This window comes from Trachypithecus francoisi, unplaced genomic scaffold (assembly GCF_009764315.1).
Source record: "Trachypithecus francoisi isolate TF-2019V2 unplaced genomic scaffold, Tfra_2.0 Lachesis_group13, whole genome shotgun sequence".
Taxonomy (NCBI): domain Eukaryota; kingdom Metazoa; phylum Chordata; class Mammalia; order Primates; family Cercopithecidae; genus Trachypithecus; species Trachypithecus francoisi.
The window spans coordinates 85,304,542-85,320,456 of record NW_022681458.1 but is presented as its reverse complement, the minus strand read 5'-3'; the positions used below and the strand labels follow the sequence as shown (position 1 = coordinate 85,320,456).

Genomic DNA, 15,915 nt, shown 5'->3' with positions numbered 1-15,915 from the left:
CTCAATGATAAGAAAACAAACAACCAGTAAAAAAAAAAAAGGAGGGCAAAATATTTTGATGTACTCCAAATATACAAAGTCAGTATTTGTAGGAAAAGAAGCTAAATATTATTAGTGATCGCAGAAGTGCATTTTAAAATAACAATGAGATATTACTGCACTTCACCACAAAAGCTACAATGAAACACTCTGGAGCAACTATTACTCTCATACACTGATAATGAGTATAAAATGGTATAAACACTTTGCACCCCTAAGTATTTACCTAATTCTACTTGTAAGTATTTACACTCCAGCAATTATAGTGTTAGGTATTTACTCAAGAGAATTGAAAACACATATCCATAAGCACCTTAAACATCAGTGTTCACAGCAGATTTATTCATAACAGCCCCAACCTGGAAACAACCCAAATGTTCAACAAGTGAATGCATAAACAAATTGTGATATGTTAATAGAATAGAACTGTACCCAGCAATATAAAAGAACAAGCTGCTGATACATCTAACAACATGACTGAATGTCAAAAACAGTATGCTAAGCAAAAAGTCAGACACAAAAAATTACATTTTGACATTGCAATCAGAAGTGACTATGTTATAACCAAGTGGATACATAAAGAAGAGGCTGGACATTAGGGCCTGGATCTTAGAAGAGAAATCTGGAACAAATATGCAGGTTTGAACATCACCAGCCTTATTAGAGACAAAATAGTAGATGAGATCACCAAGGAGAAGTGTTTAGGACAGCCAAAGCCAGACATAGGTAAATATTAGCATTGTAGGGACTCAAAGAGAAGAAAATACCGTCCAGGCGCGGTGGCTCACACCTGTGATCCCAGGACTTTGGGAGGCCAAGGCAGGCAGGTGGATCATTTGAGCCCAGGAGTTTGAGACCAGCCTGGACAACATGGTGAAACCTTGTCTCTATAAATAATAGAAAAATTAGCCAGGTTTACTGGCACACGCCTGGTCCCAGCTACTGGGAAGGCTGAGGTGGGAGGATCACTTGAGCCTGGAAAAGTCGATGCTACAATGTTTGCCAGTTTGGGTAACAGAGTGAGACTGTCTTAAAAAAAAAAAAGAAGAAGAAGAAGAAGGAGAAGGAGAAGAAGAGGAAGAAGAGGAAGAAGAAGAAGAAGAAGAACAGAATGCAGACAAGAAGAAGAAGTGCAGAATGCAGACAAAAAGAAGTAGGGGGAGGATAATCAAGGAAAGGAAAATAATTGTGGGAGAGGACAGTCTGTTGCAAAGGCCAGAGAGGGACAAAGGAAGAAAAGGGTAAATATCCTTGCAGTAGACTGCTACAAAATACTTAGCACAGAGGAGGCCATTTTACAGGAAGAGTCAAAAGTTCTATTGTAGTGGGTGGAGGAGTGAATGGGCAGAGAAGATGGGGACAGAGAATGTACCCTACACCTACAAAAGTGCTTTGGAAAGGAAAGAACTACGAAGTCTATGTCTTTGCGAATGTCATATTTCTACCCAATTGTAAATTTTTGGTTATTTCACAAATACCTCACAGTGACTAAATTCTCAGTAAGATGTTTATGGTATCACCCATGTATTTCTGATAAAGGAAAAGCTGACACAGAGAAAAGTGCATTTTTTGAACTAGTTCATATATTATATAAAAGTAAAGAGCCAGATTGCAGTATAGAATTGAAATGTGTTTTGCAAATTCTTGCTTTTGCTCTATACAGAAATCCTAGGCTGTATTTCCCCTGTTCCGCTTCACTTATATCTTATGTGATTGTCACCTTGTGTTTCTCCATTTAAAAATAAAAGGCAAACTCAGCAGTTCCTTTTTCTTAAACTGCTTCAGTAACCAGCAGTTGCCACATTAAAAGCTTTAGCTGCAGGACTATAAAAATAGTCTAATGCTCCCTAGCAAGTAGCTACATTTCAGCCAGTTCTCTTTTCAGGGATGTAGCAAGGTCAAATCTAATGGCCAGGGAAGGACAGGCTATGAGAGAGAAGGGAAAGCCAGTCGACATTCACGGAGCAAAAGTGCATTGTGCTTGGAATTTTTTGTGTAAATGTTAAACAGTGCCCACAGTTAACCACCTGCTTGTTGTTTAGAAGGGTTCAAATGAACAATTTCAAGCACAATTGAATAACACTCAAAAGAAAATCAAGTGTAATTTCCTAAGTTGCTGAAGCAAGGATTCTTCTATGAAACACCATTAGTATTTCTAAACCTGATTTGATTATGTTTGAAATTTAATGCATACAGTTTAGTGGCACCTAGAAATTTCTTTGTGCAAAGATGGAATTACAAGGTAGACCTTTATAAATGATTGTTTCTTTCTGTGTATGTATTTTTTTAATTCTTTGTGTCATGATTGTAATAAAACTAAATGATTAAAGATTAAATGTCATTTCTTTTTTGTCTTCCTTATGACAATATTTTGTTTTGCATTTAAGATACATTAAAAAGTAGGGAAAATATACCACATAAAAACACTCACATCACACCGCTTGTATAGCTCGTCTTGAAATTCTTCACCTGCGTACTACCTCTAAATAGTTATCTTTAGGAAAGAAAGGGTATGTTGGAATCTTCTGGTTACTCTGATAAATCTCTTAAGAGGGTAATTATTTTACTGCCTTTATTAAATGCCAACTTCACATATCACTGCTGCTTTAAAACCTTTTTCCCTCGATGACAGGATCAAGTTAATGCTGTAATCTAATCCTTACAGAATCCCTCAATCCCAGCTCTGTAGGTTACTCACTGCCATGAGCATCGGCCCTTGTTTTAGACACGTTTCCAACCAGGGACAACCTCTTCCTTGTATTCTACTTAAACAAATCTTTCCCATCCCACAAGCCTCAACACGTCAATTTTCTTGACTATTTCAACAGAATCAATATCTGATGTCTATGTCTCCATTCACATTTAATATTTGTACCCACACTAGGCCTTAATAATTTTCTTTCTTACAACCTTTCTTATATCACTATCTTCTAACGTTAGATAGCTTTCCATGTGCATCGTCTTCCTAAATAGATTATCTTCTTGAGTGCAAGAACTAAGTGTTTTCTTAACACTTAGATGACTGCTAAGATACTATACACTTAGCAGCAATGTTTGGTAAGGACTTGTTAACTAATATTTGAAGGAAAAAAGAATATTAACCTCTTTTAAATATAAAAGTGATTGTAATTACAATTTTGTTACATACATCATTAACAAGACAAACAAAAAAATGCACTCTGTGGGAAAATATTTCTAATAAATAGATTTTAAAGAAACCATTCAAATCAATGTTTTAATAACTCTCTATCAAAATATGTATATTTCTTCTAAAAGTCACAGAGCATTTCTTGAAAATCACTTCCAGAACACCTCATAAAACAGCCTGGATTCAGTAATCCCCTAATCTCCAGTAATTTATCCTGAGGCAAAAAAGTAACTATCCAATTTTATGTTCACACTGTAGGTAAACTATTGCATCAATGTGAACATTCACCAAAGTTTGCACATATTAATTTTTTAAAATTAAGATGATGAAATTGCAGAATTACAACTGAGGGAAGAAAACGCTACGGCTAATGCCACTGAAACTAAAGCATTCATTTTATTTCATGCCTAGGTTTCACAATCTACATTGATATGATATAAATATTTTGCCTTTCTCTGCAACTCCAAGCAGCAGCTAATAATGAAGCAGTTGAGAACCTGACTTAATGATTGCTAACCAATAATATTTGGCTGGTGAAGCTGGTTAGCACTGACTTAATGCAAAATATTCAGGACCCTTAACAAAACTGCTCCCAAAATGGAAAAAAAATAGATAAGCAAAAGAAGTTAAGAATCTATACCAAAAGTAAAACCAATTCAGTGTTGTGCCTCTCTTATGTTAAGTCTCAGAAAACATCAACTTTGTAGGGTTCAGAATGTAAACCAAACAACTAATCTTCTCATAATGTCATTCTGAAACAGCCGTCATGAATTAGAAGTCAAGCTGAACTATTCTTGATTGGGTAAGAAACCCAATCCGAAGGTTTATTGCAGATATTGGGGTATGAATAATGAGTTTCATAGAGTATTTTTTTACTGTCCCAAACAATACATTACTCTTAATATTTTAAAACTATATCTTCAAACATAAGTGAAATGACCCCTAATTCCCTAATTCCAGTGCTCAAGGATTTAGTCATTTTGATCATACATACTAGCAGATATATAATTGAATGCCGATTAATGCTAAATGCTGTAAAGAAAAAATTACACAGGGGAAATGGGTAGTGAATGACAAAGTGTGCTACTTTTGAAAGGGTAGCAAGAAAGGTTAATTTGGTGTGATGGCATTCTTACAGAGACCTTTAATGTTCCAGGAAGACGAAACTGCAGGAGCAAAGCCCTGGGACAGGCATGTGTTTGGCAAGTTCAGGGAACAGCATGAAGCCAGGGTCTGGAGAACAGTTGGGGATGAATGTGGGGACACTGGAAATGAAGGTAGAACAGTGTCTGGTTCCGTGTCCTGAAAAAGCTTGTAGACCACATGCTTGTGATTTTAAGTGTAATGGGAGCTATTTTAGGTTTAAGAGCAGGTCAACCCAGTAGTCATTTAGTAAATGTTTAAAAAGTGAAAACAAACAGTTGCTTGGTAGAAAAAAAAGAAACAAAATCTATTGTCCTAAGTGCCATGTAGAGAAAAGGCTATTGAAGAAGTATCCCTTCCAGTTCCGAAATTCTGGAATTCTATAACTCCTTGGTTGAAAGGAACGAAGGAAGTAAAATTCCAGTGCCCACTGGAGCCAGCTTTTAAGTCTCCAACACCCTCTGCATACACTGCATACAAATAAAACACAATTTAAAAATAATCGAACATAATTATATAGAAACCAAACTATGACACATCTTCCTTTATTTAAAATAGAGTTCTATATGCTTCACAGAAACAAGTGCAAGAAGTGCTTGATTTATTATCTTTCCCACTTTACAAAACAATACATTTTCAGAAAATGCATACATAAAAATATAACATTTAGGCAGATAATTATTTACATCTGAAGACAGATGAAAGTTACGCGATAATATTAAAAAGCTTTAAAATAAATACTTTTATGACTTGCTGTTGGTAAAGTTAAACATTTTGGTATAAAGGCTATCACTGAGTTTTTAATAAATTCTAAAACACTATTATTTCTAAATAAAATAAGTCTATACATATTACTATAAAATGCATATTTTCACAGACTAGAAATTAATGAAACATCTGAATATCATTCACTTCTCTTTGGAGTTTGAAATTCTCTTCACCTTCAACATTTAAATTACAACTACTAAAATCCATCTACATATTTTTGATACAGTTTATTGCCCAATTCTTATTTTAAAACCTAATTTATTTTTTCATATTCCTTCCTTGTATACATTCCTTTGGGCCTATCAGCTGAAAGACAATCTTTTTACATACTTAAGAGTATCAGCTAGCTTACAAAAAGTCTTTACAACGGTGATTCTTTTCACAGTAGTTCAAGAGTTCAAGGCATGTTTTGCAATGTCAAAATGCAATGGTTTTGACATTTGTAATATGTTCTTAGGTATAAGAAGAGTCACGCTACCAAAAGAAAAGTATAATTAGTATTAGTACTTTGAAAGTCAATCCAAAATTCCTTTTTTGAGATCTGAATCTAATTTTCTGTTTTTAGGACATTTAAAAACCTGAAACACAGATCAAGTTTGAATAATTTTCTCCAGTCTAGAATTAGAAGAGTACATGAGCACGACACTAGTCATTGCAGAAATGAACTAGAATTTAATATTTTGGCTCAGATACTCTTATTTTGTATGAAGAGGAAAAAAAGGACTGGGTCTTCAAAAATAGTTACTATTATTTAGCCTATGGAAGAAATAAAAATATTAGTAAATTTCATTCTATGCTTGCATTTGCTAGACAAAATTTAGGCACACAATCCTCTCTTTACAGGCAAAGTCAGTACAGCTCCATGCATAGAATGAAAACTGTGTGTAAGATATCAAAATTAGGGTCCATGTGCCTTGCTGCAGATTGTCTGGATTGAAAAATTGAACCAACACGATAAACACACAATTTCTTTTCTCTCAGGAATGCCAGGATGAAAAGATAAAGTATTATTTCTTCTAAGTTCTTTGTTCAATTTGCAGATGTCAAAAATTATTTTGGCTTTTTAATTCTCATTTTCTGAAGATGTATAAGCCAGACCATTCTTTAAACATATATAAGCCAATAAGATGCTTTTCTGTAAAATATAAAATTATGTCTGGGAGCCAATTGCAGTTGGATTTTAGCCCCCATCTGCCCCTCAACTGGGAAGATTTGTATAGAGCACAACAGGCCCGACTGGATGTGATGGCAGTGGGTATAAGGGTAATCCCCTAAAGCACTCAGATTCTCAGTGGCCCTATTAAAATTCAGATTAATGTAACCCACAGTAAACTCTTGCAGTTAAAATGGTTAGGTCTGGAGAGAAAAATTTCTTTTACGATAACCTGGACCAATGATCAGGAAATACAGTCACAGCTGAAAATATTAAAATCTAGAATGAAATAGAGCTCTTCTCTCAAATGTATTCATCTACAACTGAAAGAGAAAAGTATGCTGGCAGTTCTATTATTGTTAGGGGAATTTTAAAATAGAGATTGTTACCTAATTTTGCTGTAGTATTATGTTCCAAACTAATAGCATAATGGCTTAGTTTTAAGAGATGTCAAAAGCAAAACAAAGCAATGGTATGGAACAGCAGAAATAAATTTAGCAACCACATTATGGGGCATATATTTCAAATTGTCTTTCCCAGTCACTATTTCTCAAGTGGGATTTAGCATTAAAGCAAAAGTAGACATTCTTTATATGTTAGCTAAAAGCTAGAATACAATTAACAGCTAGTCTTTTTAGGTTTTGAAAAAAAAATCATCTCTGCCATTAACAAATACTCTATAGTGCCAAATGAAGGATTACTGGAGAAGTTACGAGGTGAAATCTCTTATACATTGGTGGGGAACTTAAAATCTTGTTAAGAAGTTCATTGTGTAGCAGTTTGGACAGATTAAAAGATAACTAAAGAATTACAGGAATTATAGAGTGACTTGGCATTGATGAGATCTGCCAAACATTTTTTAATGCACTAAAAGAAGATGAACGCCAAAGACAAACTAATGAGAAACTGACGGGGGAAAAAAAAGAGAAAGAGAGAAAAGTCAGATAATATACCACTGGACATAGTCCCAAATTCAGCTATTAAATCAGCTTTCACCCCAAAGTACAAAGAGAAAGAACAATCCTTACAGAAAGGGTGGGGGATGTCAGGAAGCTTCTCTAATCATTACTGGCACTAAGAAATTCTATACTCTCACTGTCCCTAAATTTTATCCATTAATTTTATCAGCACCCCAGTGGTTGCCTACTTAGCTTGACAACCATTCTACAACTCTCTCTTTGCCTAGTTTAGTTTTTCTCAGTGACCCCACCCTGAGTGAGTAAATTATTTTAGTAGAAACACAAGAAGTGGGATTTTATCATCATCATTGAATGGCACATTATGTTAATGTGTATTCAAGGTAGGTTTAGGTGCATGCAAATTAATTTTTAATCAGTAAAAGTTGGGGATATGGCAGGGAACAGTCCTGGGTGTCACCACCAGGCTTTCATGAGAGTTCTGCTAATAACTAGTAGTCATTTAATCTCTGATCCTTGGTCTCATCATCTAAACAAAACTGGAATCAAGTTATATAATCTCTGAGAGTACTAAGGGATTCTCTTTCATTAGAAGGCTAAATTCCAGATAGTTAAGTTAAATAATAGTTATTTTTTTAATTAGAAACTAATGATAATGTTGAAAGATAGTGAGGGAATATTAAGAAAAAAGTGAGAAAAATAATGAAATATAAAGCAAGGCTAGATGGAAAAAAGAAAGTCAAATATCTATATATTTTCATTAAAATGTTTTGAAAAATGCCCATATTATAAAAATTCTACTTAATATTAACATTTTTTAAAAACTTATATTCCAATTGACTTGTTATTTAGAAGCAGCTCTCAAGATAAAACAATTACTGTTTTCACTAAAATAGCAGAAAAACTCCATGTAGGTATTAGCACGCAGAGCTAGAACTAAGCATTGTCAAACAGAAATGGTATGTTTCACAAAAGATGTTTAAAATATCTTCGAAAACCACAATGGTGCCATTTTAAGATACTAATACTAAACATTCCTAAGTAGCTTGTAATGATGTGTTTGTGAATTTATCTAAAGGAATGATTATTGAAGACATCAACTGCCAGCTTTTATTCATTTGGTACTGTTATTTTCTTAATTTTCCAGTGGGAAATAAAATTTCTATATTTTAAATACATTTATTTAGCCAAATACACTCTCATACTTATTTCAATCAAAGACTATGCCCTAACAAGCAATTTTAAGTTGTTTACTCAAACTTTGTATAATGGCAAACATCAACTCCCTGTTTTCAGATGATTTGCTAAGCAGGTTCCCTGGTACTTTTGCGCAGACTCAAAGATAACCCTGAGTTTTCTCTGCCCCAATGAGTCACATGGTGGCAAAATTCCAGGAAAATAGAAGTAGTTTTGTTTTATTTTATTAATAATTCTACAATAGTAGCTGTAATAAAATAATAAATTACTGTGGAACTTCTAACCTAATGAATCTATTATAGATTTTCATTTTTAAATAAAAGCTAATTTTAATTTTTTCAGATACTGCAACCAGGTTACTATTTTCATACAATCATGGAAATTTAAAATGCAAAGTTAATTGAAAGTATAAAGATGAAAAGCAAGTGCTATGCCTAAAATAGTGCACGACAGTCATGTTTCACTTAACTCTCAAGTCAGAACATAAATTAAGAATTCTAGATGTGACATGCCAAATATTTTAGACATAGAAGAAAGCATACAACAGAATCTGTACCAATTACAAACTTAAAGGCAAAATTTACAAGGCAACAAGTTCATGCTGAAATACTGACAACAAATAATGTTTCTCTTATTTTCAGAAAGTGATGCTGCATTTAAATCCCATCACCACTTTATACAGTACTGAAAATTCATAATAGCGTTTTCCCAAGTCTTGTATTATACCCCAAAGCCAAAATATCTGTAAGGAGTAAAGAACACTGATACTCTGAACCTAACCTAAGAATAATTTTTTTTTTTTTTTTTTGCTTATAACAAAATTTAAAAGAACTAAATATTACACAAAGGGACTCCATTAAAAACAATATAACATTTGACAGCATAAGTATATACAAGAAGCCTGCCTTATGCTCTAAACTTCATCATCCTATTTTTGTAAGTGAGCATATTCTATATATAATCCTGTTAAGAGTAAAGGAAATATTACAACTTTTAACATTTTCCTCATCATTTTTGCTGCTCTATTCCCTTTCTTTAAAAATGTGTTTTGTAATTGAAATATAAGACTACTCAGCAAGGAGTCATAGTTAACCAACACAAGAACAAGAAAAATACCTCAAAATGTACTAACATACGGATTTCTTCAGAGTGAAAGTTGAACCAATAAAATATGAAATTATATTTAGACACCCTCAAATAAGCTACAAAACATAATGACAAGAAGAATGGAGATGTTAAAAAATCCTCTCTTAAAAATTCAATAAGCATATTTACCCAACATAAGTAAATAAAACAGGAAATACCATTCTTGTTTATTTGAGGCACGTACAACCATAGTAAATAAATAATTTCATTCTTATATATGCAGAAAAACAATCTATGAGAAATTAGTAACAAGCACAAGCAAGATTACCCCTTCACATAGGCTCTTTTGAAAAATCACTTCACATAGGCACTTTTAAAAACTGATGATATATTTAGATTGTCTGTAATATCCAAATAAAGCTACTTTCTAAATGAGTTGCAAATGAAAGCGATTTTCAGACCTATCCTAGAAACCCACTGTCATGCAGAACTCAAGACATCCCACTTCATATTTTATCTGTCAATTTATTTTCTTCCCCCACACACTCACATCCCTATTCACATTCCCAAATTAGACTTTAAAATCCCTGAGGGCAGGACCTATCTATCTTTGTATTCCCTCTTGTACCCGATATTGTGGCAAGCAAGATATGGGTACTCTATGATTATTTAATAAGTGGATGAGAGCATTAACAAGTATGGAAGTACACGCAAACTCCATAGCTGTCAGTGTTTTGCCTTCCTTATTTCAACTCAGTAAAATGAAGACAGATTCAGTAACATATTTTCATAGTGAAATGAAGCATAATCACTAAATTGTATTCTATGAGAAAATACAGAAGTATATCCTTCAGAACACTATTACCCAAGCTGTGCTTTGCTTTATAGAACAGTTAAATATGGGATAGTAAAAAGTTTCCCCTCCTCTTAATAAAAGGGTTCCACCACGATCAGGTAATCTGAGCAATCCAGTTTAAAAAAAATTCAAGTAGCATTTCTTTACTGTTATTTTGGTAAAGTTTTGGTTTTTTTGTTTGTTTGTTTTTTGTTTTTACTGTTATCAATAGCATTCACTTTACTCTTCAAAATACATTATATGCTAACATGTACTATCACTTTCTAAGCAATATCAAAGAACACTTTGGTCTTGGATCATCTCAGCAGAAGAATGTTCTATGGAATGGAGTTTGAAAAAAGATGTTTTAGGAGAATAAAAGACATCATGTTAAATTTCCTTTACCAAAATAGCATTATAGATTTGAAGGGCATATTTAATGTCCCATTAAATATTCATTACTCTGTGTCCACAGAAAGTAGAATGAAGGCAGAACTATCATGAGCATTCTTCTGTACTCACTCGCTCATTGTGAAAGGGTAGAGGAATATGTATTTGCTTTTTCTCATACCCTCTGTAGGGTTTGGTTGTTACACTTCATTGAAGAGTTTTCTTAATTCTTCTCAATATATTCTCAAAATATTTCCTTCTTTCCTCTTCCTCTTCTGGCTTTTCTTTCTAAGTGTGTATGTACAAAGGAAATAGGGACCTCTGAATCGTATCTTAAAGACATTTTCAGACAATGAATATTTATGTTTGATTAATCTTTGGAAGTGTTCAGAAAACATTAATACTCATTAACAAATGGGGTAACCATGATATTTCTATGAGAAAAAAATATCAACAGATATGGTTCTGAGATTTCATGCAGGTCCATCATGATTCTGCAAAATAACTCAATATGCCTTCTGCATGACTAAACCACAAATATCATAATAAAAGATATTGCATAGGGAGAAAAGCACTATTCAAGGAAAAGTAGGAAGCTAGCTGACTCATTACAGTCAGTGTAATGATAATATAATTGCACTACAGTGCTCATTATCACAAGATGTGGACCTAGTGCCAGTTCTGCCATTAGCTGTGTGACTTTGGGACATTTCTCAGTGTCTCAGGATATCAGGTATGTCTTTTGCAAAAAAAGGAACAAGTTTAGTGGTTCAGCGACTGCTGCAGTAGTGGATTACGAAGGAGAACAGCAGAAGAGGAGACCAAGCACATGGGACACCGACCTCACTTACATCTTCCACTGAGCAGCTCCACTTTCACATGTTTGATATATTAAAATTTAGAGCAATATTTATTTTTTAAAAAGTCCTGCTAACTTAAAAATGGGGAAACATAGATTGCATGACCTAAATTTCTATTTAAGATAGCATGGTCTAGTTTGCATGATTAATTAATGAGTTTTCGTCTCAGAAAAAAAAAAAAAAAAACTTTTAACATCTTTTCCTGTTCATTCATGTGCTCTTGGTTCAAGTAAAATAAAAACTTAATGACTATATCATTTTTATAGAGCTTATTTTATACTTTTGTAATATAGTTCTTTCTTATTAAATAAAAAGATGAGTGGAGGTGCTGCTTTCAAAATAAAATTAAACATAACAGAGAGATTGGATGAAGTCAACTCCTGCCCATGCTTAACTTTAGAGTTATCTTTTCATGCGGCCTTATGGGCACTTAAATACTGTACTGTCTTATCTTTGAGGTAGAACAAAAAAAATGGCAAAAATGTTCACATAAAGGGGAAAATGGAAAAGAAAGCTGTGAGAGATTTCTTTTTAACATAATTATCATCATTAGGCTTTGCAGTCTTCTTTAACACAAAGTTGAGATATAGTCTTCTTAATACGAAGAGCAGTTAGGCGGGCCGCTCCGTTGGCATACCAACACTCACGCATTATTCTCCCCATGACTCGGAGTGCCTTTAAGAGAGAAAAAAAATATTAAAGACTTTAGCTACTCACATAAAACAGAGCACAAAAGAAGTAAAGCCATAAACCCAGGAATTGATGCCAAGCTTCTTTATTTTTTTTTAAGAGATGGGGTCTTGCTATGTTCCCCAGGCTGGAGTGCAATGGCTATTCACAGGTGCAAGCATAGTGCACTACAGCCTCAAACTCTTGTGCTCAAGCGATACTCCTGCTTAATCTTCCAAGTAGCTGGGACACAGGCATGCACCACTGTATCTGCCATTGATGCTAACTAAGCTTTGATGAAGAAATAGTAAATGTAAAACAATATGAGAAGAAGATTAGGGTCAAATTCCTTCAAAAATTATATCAAAACTGAAATATTAACCTTGTAGAGACTAACTAAAAAATGCTTCAATCCACTGATTTCTGGGAATATGGGACATGAAAAACATCAAGGGATATGGGAAGGCTTGGAAATTCCCTGTATCTTGATGTTGGTGATGAGTACACAAATGTAGACATATGAAAAAAATTCATTGGCCGGGTGCGGCAGCTCAAGCCTGTAATCCCAGCACTTTGGGAGGCCGAGACGGGCGGATCACGAGGTCAGGAGATCGAGACCATCCTGGCTAACACGGTGAAACCCCGTCTCTACTGAAAAATACAAAAAACTAGCCGGGCGAGGTGGCGGGCGCCTGTAGTCCCAGCTACTCGGGAGGCTGAGGCAGGAGAATGGCCGTGAGCCCGGGAGGCAGAGCTTGCAGTGAGCTGAGATCTGGCCACTGCACTCCAGCCCGGGCGAGAGCAAGACTCCGTCTCAAAAAAAAAAAAAAAGAAAAAAGAAAAAAATTCATCAATCTGTATACTAACATTTGTGAGTTTTACCAAATGTAAATTATACTATAATAAACATTATGATCTAAGCATAAATATCAGAAATTCTGGACTTTAAAAATGAACCAGCAAAGAGATAAGATAAATACTAAGAGGGGAAAACAATGAAAATACATGAAACCAGAGAAATAAAGGAAACTGCTGAAGCAAGTGGCTGCTGTAGAGGTATCTGCTACTCTCATGGTCTAGAACTTCAGAACTGGTGGACTGCATGTAATAGAGAGTACAGCCCACAGCCCACAGAAAGTTTCAGATCAAGATGCTGGCCAGGCAGTGTCTATGCCTGTAATTCCAGCACTTTGGTAGGCTGAGGTGAGAGAATTGCTTAAGCCCAAGAGTTCAAGACCAAGCTGGGTAACACAGGGAGACCCTCTCTCTACAAAAAAATTTAAAAACTTAGCCAGGTGTGGTGGTCCCAGCTATGCAGGAGGCTGAGGTGAGAGGATTGCTCGGGCCCGGAAGTTCAAGGCTGCAGTGCACCATGATCACACCACTACACCCTAGCCTGGGTGACAGGGCAAGACTCTGTCTCAAAAAAAAAAAAAAAAAAGATGCTTAGAAAGCCCTCAATTTAAGGATGACTACTTCCCTGAAATCTTCTAGGGAAACTGCCTAAGTCTTGGCTCTTGGTGAAGAAAAAAACAATCAAGCCTATGCCTTTAAACATTACAGTAAACATGAGCTCATAATGAAAATTCACAAACACATGAAAAAAGGTACCATAAGCAAGAGTCTGTTGTAAATAGTAGTTTTGGCCCATAAAAACATTAGATGCTAGAATTAAATGATATAAGTATATAAAATACATTTTTAAAAGGAAAGAGAAATACAAAATATGAGTAAAAAATGAGAATATTTTAAAAAGTGAAAAAGTACCAATAAAACATCTTGATATCAAAAATATAACAATTGGCCAGGTGTGGTGGCTCATGCCTGTAATCCTAACACTTTGAGAGGCTGAGGTGGGTGGATCACCTGAAGTCATGAGTTCGAGACCTGCCTGGCCAACATGGTGGCGTGTGCCTGTAATCCCAGCTACTCCAGAGGCTGAGGGAGGAGAATCATTTGAACTCGGGAGGCGGAGGTAGCAGTAAGCTGAGATCATGCCACTGTACTCCAGCCTGGGCAACAGAGCAAGATTCTGTCTCAAAAAAATAAACAAATAAAGTAGAAAACTCAATGGATGAGTTAAATGGCAAATTAGACATATCTGAAGGCAGAATTAAAGAACTGAAAAATAAATCTTGAGGGATAATACCATAATGACACAAATATAGAAAATATGAGTGAATTAAAAAAGCAAAGTGTAATGAAGGGTCTAACATGCATCTAATGAGTTCTCCAAAACTGAGTAACAGAAACAATCAGAATCAGAGAACAAACTATTTGAAGAAATATGACTCTGAATTTTCCAGAACTGAGGAAAGTCACAAGCACTAGAATAAGATAATCCAAATATTCCAAGCAAGATTAACCAAGATATATCTATACTGAAGACATCATAGAGAAACTACAGAATGCTGAAGATAGAGAAGTTCTTTAAAGTAGTCATAAAGGAAAGCTAAATTAACTAAAAATTTATTGATTGATTATTGCACACTTCTCAATAGCAAACTGGAAAGTAGGTAATAGTGGGATAATAACTTTAAGGTGTTTAGAGAAAATAACTGTCAACCGAAATTTCTATGGTTAGACAAACTATTTGTTCAAGATTGAGGACAAAATAAAGACATTTTGAATATGCCCAAACCGAAAAATCTTACAACCACTAGGCCTTCTCTAAAAAAACAAAATAAAATACTTTTAAAGGATTCATGTCAGGAAGTCAGAAAATGATTTGAGAGGTAAGAAGAAATGCTGAGCAAAGAAAATGGTCAACATGTGAATAAGTCTAAATAATGATGGTATAAAAAGAGGCTAATATCTATTATATGAGATTGACATAAAACAAGACAGAAACAAAGTACTGGACAAAAACTGCATATATCAGGAATGTACAAAATTGATCACACTAAAATGACTATGTTGGGTCTATTCCAAGAATGCATATTTGGTTTAACACTGGGAAATCTATAAATGTAAGTCATTGCATTAAAAAACTAAAGCAGAATGCTATATCATCACCTCACAGATATAGCATATGCTTCTATTATATGGAATACTACACAGCAATGAAAATGGACAGATTATAGCTACATATAAATAATGGAGAGTGAAAACATTTTGAAAATAATATCTACAGTAAGTTTCAATCACATAAGTTTCACAAATATGCAAAAGTAAACAACATATTGTTATTCTGGATATATGTATATATTCTGAAAAAATATACATATAGTAAAATTCTAAAGCAAAGCAAGAAAATAGTAAAGAAATAATTGATTATAATAGTAACCTCTCAGAGGGGTAAGGAATCTTCAAAGGTATTGAAAATGTTCTATTTTTCAAACCTGATAATGGATTCACTAGTTTTCATTCTATTATACTTTAAACACTATACGTTTATATTGTTTCATGTACATAAATTATTATTAGAAAATTTTTAACGTAATCTCAATTAAATTATAAATGCTTCAAAATTTGCTTCTCAAGTATGTAGGTAAGATATCTACACAAAATATAAAAATAACAAAACACAAATCTTGTGTTTTAAATTAGAAATTAGAAAAAGGGTTGAGAAACATGATTAAATTAGAAAAGGGTTGAGAAACATGAAGGAACAGAAAAATGAGACAAAAAGGCAACTATAGAAATGTTCCCTAAAACAATGCCAGACTAAAAGACATCACCTAAAAAAGACCTCATTCATTACATTAAAA

General features: G+C 34.1%; 1 protein-coding gene across 1 annotated transcript in view; it reads right to left on the bottom strand.

Moving 5' to 3' along the window:
- Positions 1-4,862: 4,862 nt before the first annotated feature.
- ACVR1C (activin A receptor type 1C) overlaps positions 4,863-15,915 on the bottom strand; it is a 101,056-nt gene continuing 90,003 nt past the window's right edge. The window contains exon 9 of the mRNA XM_033231433.1: positions 4,863-12,211. Within this exon, the coding sequence (XP_033087324.1) occupies positions 12,086-12,211 (126 nt within the window). The 3' untranslated portion in view covers positions 4,863-12,085. The remainder of the gene's footprint in view (positions 12,212-15,915) is intronic.